Source organism: Acipenser ruthenus, chromosome 3 (assembly GCF_902713425.1).
Source record: "Acipenser ruthenus chromosome 3, fAciRut3.2 maternal haplotype, whole genome shotgun sequence".
Taxonomy (NCBI): Eukaryota; Metazoa; Chordata; class Actinopteri; order Acipenseriformes; family Acipenseridae; genus Acipenser; species Acipenser ruthenus.
The window spans coordinates 21,992,633-22,003,575 of record NC_081191.1 but is presented as its reverse complement, the minus strand read 5'-3'; the positions used below and the strand labels follow the sequence as shown (position 1 = coordinate 22,003,575).

The 10,943-nt window shown below is 37.4% G+C and overlaps 1 protein-coding gene across 1 annotated transcript in view; it reads left to right on the top strand.

Annotated features, from left to right (window-relative positions):
- Window positions 1–2,436: 2,436 nt before the first annotated feature.
- Window positions 2,437–10,943, top strand: part of LOC117394872 (exostosin-1-like) — a 106,656-nt gene continuing 98,149 nt past the window's right edge. The window contains exon 1 of the mRNA XM_033993544.3: window positions 2,437–4,213. Within this exon, the coding sequence (XP_033849435.2) occupies window positions 3,258–4,213 (956 nt within the window). The 5' untranslated portion in view covers window positions 2,437–3,257. The remainder of the gene's footprint in view (window positions 4,214–10,943) is intronic.

Genomic DNA, 10,943 nt, shown 5'->3' with positions numbered 1-10,943 from the left:
GGTCATTGTCGTATGTCGTTTTCTGATCAACTATGTCATTTCAATTTACTAATATATGTGTGTATATATATATATATATATATATATATATATATATATATATATATATATATATATAACTTGGTTGTGTCCAAAGATGTGCGTATTATTTAAGAAACGTATTTATATATTTTAGAGGTGTTTTTATAAATTAACAGTTGGTAATTTTTAAACATTTCTTTAGTTTCAAAGAGACGCTCAACCAAAGCAGCCTAAATAAAACAGTAGGTAAAGTTTAGTGAATATACTGCTCAAACAATGCGCAGTTCCTTGTTTTTTTGGTTTTTTTGGTTTGTTTTAAAAAAATATTTTAGCCTTGTCCCCAACAGATTATCTGAGAAATATATATATATATACACTACCGGTCAAAAGTTTTAGAACACCCCCATTTTTCCAGTTTTTATTGAAATTTAAGCAGTTCAAGTCCAGTGAATAACCTGAAATGGTACAAAGGTAAGCGATAAACTGCCAGAGGTTAAAAAAAAAAGTTTAGGTTAAATAATGTACATTTCAGAGTTATACAAAAAGGCCTTTTTCAGGGAACAAGTAATGGGTTAACAACTTACAGCTGTTCTGCAGCAATGGAAGTAAATTAAGCCTTGAAAGTTGATGCTAACAATTCCTACAGGTGTCCCAACTTTTGTTGATTACTTACAAACCCTCTGTCTGTATAAAAGCAGTGTTGGAACAGACTGTGTTACTACACCCTCTTAAGCATTATTTGGACAGTATTGTACTGCAGGAAGTAGTATATTGCTCTCATAATGGCGAGAAAAAGGCAATTAACAAAGGAAGACAGACAGACCATTATAACCCTTAAAAGTGTAGGTCTTTCCTTTAGATAAATTGCAAAGAAAGCCAAGGTGTCAGTGAATACAGTTTCCTACACCATCAAAAGGCACTTGGAAACTGGAGGAAACTCTGACAGGAAGAGGTCTGGCAGACCCAAAGCCACAACAGAATCAGAAGACAAGTTTCTGAGAGTCAACAGCTTGAGTGATAGGCGGCTCACAGGACAAGTACAGGCTTCAAGCACAGCTTAACACTGGTCGAAGTAAGCAAGTCTCAGTTTCAACTGTGAAGAGAAGACTTCGAGCTGCAGGTTTGACAGGTCGAGTGGCAGTAAGAAAGCCATTGCTAAGATGGCAAAATAAGAAAAAGAGGCTTGCCTGGGCCATGAAGCACCGCCAGTGGACTACTAAAGACTGGAAGAAGGTCTTATGGACCGATGAATCAAAATTTGAAATCTTCGGTTCATCACGCAGGGTTTTTGTACGCCGTTGAGTAGGCGAAAGGATGGTTCCTCGGTGTGTGACACCAACTATCAAACATGGAGGAGGAAGCGTGATGGTCTGGGGCTCTTTTGCTGGATCCAGAGTCGGCGACTTGCACAGAGTGAGTGGCACCCTGAACCAAAACTGCTACCACAGCATTTTGCAGCGCCATGCAATACCCTCTGGTATACGCCTAGTTGGTCAGGGGTTCATCCTACAGCAAGATAATGACCCAAAACATACCGCCAGGCTATGTCAGAACTACCTTAGAAGAAAAGAACAAGACGGTAGGCTTCAAATCATGGAATGTCCAGCACAGCCTCCAGACTTAAACCCCATCGAGCTGGTTTGGGATGAACTGGACAGAAGGGTGAAAGCAAAGCAACCTACAAGTGCAACACATTTGTGGGAACTTCTGCAACAGTGTTGGGAAGAACTTTCCGAACAATATTTGATTTCCATTGTAGAAAGAATGCCACGAGTGTTTTCGGCTGTTATAGCTGCAAAAGGTGGCTACTTTGATGAGTCAAAAATTTAGATTAAATTTTGTTAAACAAAACGATTCCATGATTTCTTTTTTATCTCCAATTGTTTATTTGTTCGATGCTTTAATTTCAGAGTACATTGAGACATTAAACTGCGTAAATTTCAATAAAAACTGGAAAAATTGAGGTGTTCTAAAACTTTTGACCGGTAGTGTGTGTGTGTGTGTGTATATATATATATATATATATATATATATATATATATATATATATATATATATATATATATATATATAGTTTCAAAAATCCATGTAAAAAAATTGAAAAGCTATTTTTAAAACCATATGGGGCACTGCACCATCTGTACAATAGTTTGATTCAAATAAATAATACGATTAAAATCTGTGGGTGTTATCAACCCGTTTCAGCGAAACATTGTCTTATACAAAATAAAAACAAGCTTACCACAGAAGAAAATTAAAAACGTGTTCTGGAATATAATTAATTTTCCCACACACATATTTTGCATGTAACTCATCATTACCCATAATATCTTAAAAGTAGGCTACCTTTATACATGGAAAATTAATCAAATATTAAAGAGACAGTTACTTTCTTGGTTGGAGTTATGAATGGGTGCAGCGGAAGCATCACGTACCCGGACATGACGCTAGCCAATGGGAAAGTTCTGTGCGTGAGGTTATGACGTCAGACGCCGTGGTGTGGGGATTGGAATGTTACAGTGTAGCAGTCGGAACCACTGAGCATTCGGTAAGTGGACGCTAGGATCAGAGACTTTCCAGTTTACAACTGTTAGAATTCTCTGTCCAGAGAGATCGCAGCATTGCAGTCTTTGTAAGCCTTGGTTATTTTTCATAACAAACCCTGGCTGCTTTCAAAGAGAAGAGAAATGCAGGGATTTGTATGGTTACAGTGCTTTAAATAAACTACGAGCTTTCAGGAATCATGAAATAACCCCCAGATGCTGACGAGATTCCGATTCTGTGGTGTGTTGCTCCGTCCATGGTGTTAAAATATATCTCTGCGGCTTGTTTGTGTCCCTGCATTTTAACAGAGGGTATCCGTGTTGTGCAGCAGTTATTCAGCTCAGGCAGCCAGTAGAAGTAGTTCGCCGGTTTCAGCAAGCTTGTAGTCGGCTACTGAGAGAGAAAAACATCGGCTGGTTAAAACGGACAGTCCTGAACCCATTGCTGGATTAGACGATACACCACCAACACCGGTTTGTAAAAATGATAGACAGAAGGGGAGAAAGATAAAGAAGTCGCCCACATGCGCTGGATCAATCTAAGGATTTGGGAACGGAATAAGAAGGTGGTGGAGGACAACTCTTTGAAATCTTTGCAGGCTGGAAGATGGCGGATTGGATCTGGAAGTGGTGATAGCAAAACTTCGTGTTTTTTTGGATTTATTTGTAAAAATCTCGATCCAAACAGGACACATGCAGGCCAAAAAACGCTATTTAATCTTGCTGTCCGCCGGCGTCTGTCTGATTCTGCTATTCTACTTTGCAGGCTTGCAAGTTCGAGCTACGAGGAATCCGAACCGGCGTGAGAATCATAGCAGAAATGGTTTTCATGCGGGTCCGGGTCAGACCTGGCCGCATTTTTCAGACTATTTACAACCATTTATACCGTGGGATCAATTGGAAAACGAGGATTACAACGCGCACATATCCCCAAAACAGAAAAGGGACGCGAATGCAAGCATTTACAAAGGTAAACGGTGTCGTATGGAGTCATGCTTTGATTTCTCAATATGCAAGAAAAATGGCTTTAAAGTATACACCTACCCTCAACAAAAAGGGGAGAAAATCTCGGAAAGTTACCAAAATATTTTGTCAGCGATCGAGACATCCAGGTTCTACACATCAGACCCCAGCCAAGCCTGTTTGTTTGTCCTAAGTTTGGATACTTTAGACAGAGACCTGCTCTCTCCTCAGTACGTCCATAGCTTGAAAACAAAAGTCCAAAACCTGCATCTATGGAACAATGGTAGAAATCACTTAATTTTTAATTTATATTCGGGCACATGGCCCGATTACACAGAAGACTTGGGATTTGATATCGGCCAGTCCATGTTGGCAAAAGCTAGCATCGGGACCGAAAACTTTAGACCTAATTTTGATGTTTCTATTCCGTTATTTTCTAAAGATCACCCCAGGACAGGTGGAGACAGGGGTTATTTGAAGTTTAATACAGTCCCACCTTTTAGGAAATACATGCTGGTATTCAAGGGGAAACGATATTTGACAGGGATCGGATCAGACACTAGGAATGCCTTATACCATGTACACAATGCGGAGGATGTAGTCCTATTGACTACCTGCAAACATGGCAAAGACTGGCAAAAGCACAAGGACGCCCGTTGCGATAAAGACAACGCAGAATACGACAAGTAAGTGAACGGTTAAACTTTTTCTTACCAGTTGTACTACATAAGTGATGACATGTTATTACACTTGGGTACATAGTTGCACTGGATGTCTAACTGTAACAGCAAACGTCATGCAGTACATTTTTTGTTGTTATTTTCGCAATGTATGTTCTCGGTGAATTACATTTTTCTACAGCAGTATGGGGTTTTAACTTGTTGTTTATTACGTGTGTATAGATTTAAAATATCACATGTAATTAAGCCTGTAAAATGCAGTCGTTAAAATTCCAACAGAAGAGCTTCTTTGTCATGGTCATGTCATATGTCATATGTCTGCCTGCTTGTCGTTTTAAATTTTGCAGTCTCCTTGTTTAACGGCATTAGAACACCTTGTCAGGCCTGGCAAAATATCTGGACAGTCTAATAAAGGATCTTGCGGGGTCTTTTTTAGGCGTGAATGAAAAATAGAGTACAACACACACCACTTCATTATAAAACTGGGTTTGTGTAAATCATTGTTGTCAGACAAAAAAGAAATCCATGATTTTGGTCTCCTTTTTCTCTGTTAAGAAAACAAAACAAAACTGAGTTAGCTTAAATATTTTACCAACTACCGATTTCCCTCACAGATGTTGTGCTTGTGCAATCCACTAATAGCAGTGAAGTATGCTTCACAGAAGAGAAGCATCTTTTATCAAGATAGGGAGGTCATCATTCAGAATCCCCGCTGTTATATGCCCAATGAGCAGTTTCATGACGAAGTTCAGTCTATTCTGTGACATCCTCTTTGCAGACTTGTCAGCTGTGTAGGTCAGTTGAAATTCCCATAAGACAGTGTGTGTTACAGACAAGAACATGTTGAACTTATACTAGAGTTCATTCCAGCAGAAGTGGACCAAGTCCTGGGCAGTGGCTTCCTCCATTTGTGGTAGATGAGACATAAACCACATGTGATGGAGGAACTGACCCCAGTGTAGTTGTTGTGCTCATGCAGAATAAGAGGTGTGTGTAACACATTCCAGTTGATTGCCTTTGACATAATTTATCACCTGTGTGGATGACCAAGACAATGGCATCATTTTAAAGCTTATTTCCAAATACCAAAATCTCAAAATGAGTAGACGCAAATCTTTGGTCCACTTTAGCTAGAATGATACCCATGCTAAATTCAACACTTTATTTTATACTTGTATTGCAAAATGAAGCACTTTTTAAATATGATTTCCCACGTTGTTTTGTTGGTTTCTTATTATTTCTACCATCAAAGAAAATTATGGCAAGGATGCATATTAAATGGATTCCTTTGTCTCTCCCTAAATTGGAACTTCTTGACAAAATGAAACCAGTCTTTACTTAACAATGCATGTGCTTTGGCCTGTAGCCTTTAAATAAACTCAGTTTGGGCAATTTTTTTTTTTTTGAACTTATCAGGTATGTCAACATTCATGAAACATGAGATCCCTGTGATATAAAAAGTGGAAAAAAGAAAAACTTGATTTTTATTTGCATTATCTAGTCTCTAAGTCGCCTTGGATAAAGGCTTCTGCTAAATAAACAAATAACAATAATTTAGCTATTGAGGGAGCCCCTCCCCATGGGCAGCACATTCTCCAGCTTGGTTCTTGCTTACTTTTAGGTTAGTACAAGTCCTTCAGTCAGTGTCATGTAACTGAGTTGAATAGTTATTGAGCTTTTTCTCAATGTCAACAGACCTTAAAGTTAATTTTCTAATTACAATTAGGCCTAATCCAAAATGTGGTTCATGTTACAATTCTCAAACTTAACCAGTAGAGTTTTTTTTTTTTTTTTTGCAATGAGTTGATAGGGAGAAGGAAGGGCTTTGTTGAAAAATATCATTTCTGCTTTTCGGGTATGTCTGGAGTAAATATGAGACCTGCAAAACTTTTGGTATGAATGTGAATCCTTCACAATTGTCAAATGTTAATATTAAACAAACAAAAGTAATCTTGAAAGAGTATGGTTGTGACCCTGAAAAGTGTTCAACTTCAATTAGAGATGTAGTAAATATTGAATGTAGCAGGGAATACAGCGATAGGAGAGAGATTGGAGATTGAAAACATGCAAGAGTAATCGTACATTTTGTTTTTACCAAATCGCAGCTCTAGATATTTTTTTGATAATCTAACCTTTTTGTTAATTACAAGATTGTTAGAAGGGTTGGATATATCAACATTTTTTTTGTAATTATTTTTGTATTTTTTCTGAAATGAGCAGTGTCAGCAACCAGGCTCATATTAAATCTTCTCTGACTGAATTTCCCTCTTGAAAGACTGGATCTTTAAGTAGGTAATCCGTTAAATACCTACAGGTTGGGTCACTTTAGCAGGAACCCTACTACTGGCCCTGATAATATAGTACATTATTGTATTTCCACTGGGTGCAGGAGAAGTTGATTTCCACACCCCTGATGATTTATAGTATGTCTGTAAAAAAACAAAAATCTGTGATCTGTGAAAATGTTATGTTTTTTTATTTGATTTCATTTTTTGGAAATTGCAACATGGGGTTAAATTGTATACATTGGAATGCCACGTGACTCAATTAAATTGCAAGAGTTGGCAAAGCTGTTTGGATCTTGTCTCTGATTCATTGACAACTTTCCTGGGAAGGGCAGGAGTCCTCTTTCCCATGAAACGTCTGCCCACTTCTTACTGGCAGCTAGCGTGATGATTAGTTACAAAACAAAAAAAGTTGAATCCTCTGCCTCCTGCCTGGAGTATTTGATAATCTCAATGTGTCCTGCAGCCATGTACATTAAGTATCTGGTAACTTATTAGTGTACAATATCGTATAGTCTGAAGTACCAGAAAAATTATACAAAACGTAGCAATGGTTATCTGCAACAAAGATCATTACAGACTGATCCTGTAAAACCCTTCAAAACAAGGTATTTTTGTTTCTTGGTTTCAGCCTTCAGTTGTTTCACTGTCCCCTTGCACCCTTGTTACTCTCGTTTCACATACAACATATTTGTCCACATGGAGAATCCATGCAGTTTAATTGGACAAGGGGAAATTTTGTTAATTCAGCTTCTACTGTGTTGTGGGAGAGACTGCATGAAAGTCATTTTTCCTTTTATCATACACAAACTAGTCCAGCAGAACCTGTAAACAGTAAATCTGGGATTGCTTTATATACATCATCCAAAAGAGACATTAGTTCATGCCAAAAAACAGAACAAGTGATATTCTTGGAAGCCATTATGAAAAAACAATAATCATGCAAATGGCACTAGACTGACCTTGTTTTCCAGTTTGTTCACCAATAAATACAAGCAATCTTTTTTTTGGTGTAAATTTTGGGCCTCTGGAGCTGGGTGGTACTTTGCAGCTGATATGATCCGAGACTGATGCTGTTTTTGCAGGGGGTCTTTGATGTCTTGAAACCAAGGGATTGACAACCTGAACATAGAGTAGGCTCCTCTGTGGGCTTCCATTGGGGAAACGCTTGCATTGCAAATGTTCTCCCCGTACTAATTCAGCAGTTATTTTACAGTAAATATCTGCTTACTGACACTCGGCTGCCTGCATGCTTGGTGAAAGTGGGTTTTCAGCCAGCCTCGTATAATCATTACAGTGGCTTCAGGGATTGGTATTTTCCTTTCAATTAGAATTACTTACATGCTGTTTGTTTTGTGCATTCAGCTCAGTCTTGAAGGGCATACTTGGTGTCCCCAAGAGACTCCACTTGCACAGTTTTAACTTTTTGTTTCTATGCAACGAAGTCTTTTGCCAGTACTGTATCTGATAGCGTGTTCTATTTGTTGTCTCAATTTTGTTGCCACTACAGTACCAAGTCAAAATTGCTAATCTCTAATCTGCATGTATTTTATCCAATATGTGCAATACGAAACCCACACTGCCATTTACTCAAGTATGAGTTTTTTGTTGATTCTTTGCAGGGTGGTGGTTACATATTCTCTTAATGACAGACATTTCAGTTTGAACCTAATAGAGTTCTGACTGTCCATGAGAGTAATGAATTCATGATGAAAACCTGTCTTGTCAATAGCTGTTTCTATTTTTTTCAAAAGTTAATAGATTTTTTTCAGGTGTTGAGATGGCATTATTTATTGGTTTTGGAGTTTAACAAAAACATCTATTGGCTACTTATTGGACAATACTGCAATAAGAAGGTGGTGGTGTTATGGTGTTAAACCGAGACAAGTTGTTCTGGAATTTCAAATGTATTCATTTCCTAAACCCATTTTTATCCCCTTACTAGTGCCTATACTGTAGTAGAGGATTACAAATGTAGGCCATGTATCTAGATTACTGCTTATCCAATTATGACGAAACTTACTAAGGACATTCTTTAGTACACTGTTGATAGTGTCAGAATATAAATAAAAGCTGTCTATCTGGTGGGGGGGAGGGGGTGAATGTCACTGACGTGTTTATTGTGTTTCAGTAACAGGCAGCATTGGGAGTCATGACAGTAAGTGAACTGCGGACTGAAAGGAAGGAAGTGGTAATGGTTATAGACAGTGTAGGGGATTTGTTGTTTCATTAATGTGGGAGGGGCATTTGTGGGGTGAATACTACTGTATTTCTAAACAGGGTTGTTAATAAGGGTTGTTAACGGGATGACTGGATCAGTTCATTTAAAAAACAAAACAAAAAAAAACATAAGGCAATGTCCTATTGATTTACTTCAGAGTCGGCTTTTTACCCAGTGTGGTAACAGTGAAAACAAACAGTATGTGATAAGTTGCAATGGAAATATATTGACGTGCGCGCTCCATTATTACACAATCTGTTTAAACCTGTGTTTTTTTCAGTAGAAACTTTGTAACTGGAATAAAACAGGTGTAGAATTTGCCTCTGGTAAACATGTTAAGATTTCCTATTGAATCATTGCTGATTTGCATACACACACACACATATATATATAGATAGATAGATATAGATATATTGTATTTTTGATATCTTTTGACCTATTAAATAACACTTCAAAAGCATTTATTTTTATTTTTTGTCAGCAAATCTTGGAAGTGAAGGGACCACTAAAGCCAGTTATAGGTAGAAAATGGCTTTCTAAACCTGCACCCTTCTAAAGCCCAGTGAGTTGATTCTGCTGCAGGGTGTACATTCTCCAAATATTTAAAACAGTGCAAGCAGTGGCAGTTATTCACCTGCCTTTGCCATCGCCTCAGCAGATACAAATCTGATGAGTAAAATGTTCCCCTGTCTTTTTGCACTGTTTTTACTAGTAACACGCTGCACTTTGTATTTGACATTCGTGTCTCTTTGATGGATTAGAATGAATAATGTGCTGGTGCCAGTGGGTAAAGTTGGAGTTACTCAACCTTTCCACTGTTTGTTCAACAATTCCCAGCCACCACTCCATTGTGAAGCAGCTTAGACCATTGCAAAGGAATGCTTGTTCTCTTTAACCCTTGAAAAGGGCAGTCTGACCCCTCCAGCACAACCAAAAAACACACAGCCAGTTGGTGATTAGAGCTATGGGGGGTGAGGGGTTAAAATGGTCTTAGGCAACATGGCTGCTTGATACTTTTGTTGTGCAAATTGAGACTACTGTAGGAATTCCATGCACATTAACACCACAAGGGCAGTTTGCTGTCTGATGATAGATGCTTATTTTTTTCTATTGAATTTTTACTTTACAAACTATATTTAACCTTAGTAATACCACATATATAATGGAATGTAAATACATGTCTGATCACTTCATTCATCTGCACACTTAAGTAAAAGTATAGAGTACATTAATATCATTGAATAGAAATTGACATAGAAAAGGATTTTACTTGAAAGGTGACCAATAAAGAACTTATTTATTTTTTACGACAAACACAACAGTAAATAAAAATAATATTCCTGTTCAAAAGTATATCAAAATAATGATATTCTCCAAACTGGCTTTGACAGCTGTAGAAATGAGCTTAAGCATATATTTTGGCTTCACTGTAAGCAAGATTTCATCTTAAAGAGTTAATTCTATATAAACCTCTTGTAATATATCAATGAAGCTGGCATCCTTCGTGTCAAAGCAGTGTTGTGATCTAAGAATTTTTGACAAAGCTGTCTTAGTGCAGATAAAAACAACTTGCCTTGCCTTTTGATACCAGGACATACACAAGAGCGTAGTCAGTTTTATTCTGAAACCTGCCGTCCTGTTTTTTTTTTTTAATCTCTCTGCAAAATAAAAAAAAAGAAAGTAACCACAGTGTGCAAGTGATTTTTCACACTGAAAAACCATGGGTTAATGGTATTTATCTTTATATCCTATGCATACCTTTTATTTTAAAGTGCTTTTGAATAAGTAATTTTCTTCCAATAAATTCATTCAGGCAGTGAATTATTTGAAAAGCAGCATACAACTGTACTTTTTTTTTCTCATTAAAGTTTTAATTCGTTGTACAGATACACTCAGTTTTCCAAGTACTGGGCCCTCAGTAAAATTACTAACCCTTCTGTCTTATGAAGCGATCACATTTTGAATATACCAGCTTCTGTAGACCGGTACAACAAATAGCAATTTTAAAACCACAATACTGTGGTCGTAATTTTAGCTTAATTAAAAAAAAACGTCACAAGCGTGTTTTTTTTTTTTTTAATTCCATATTGCGACTTATGGAATTACACAGTCGAAAAAAATTGTAAAGGATTTCCAGCAGTAAGCAGTCACTTCCTGGCTTAACCATAGTGATTACTTACAAAGGGGGTTTCTAAAGCACAATACATTGTCATGAATTCAATACGTAAAA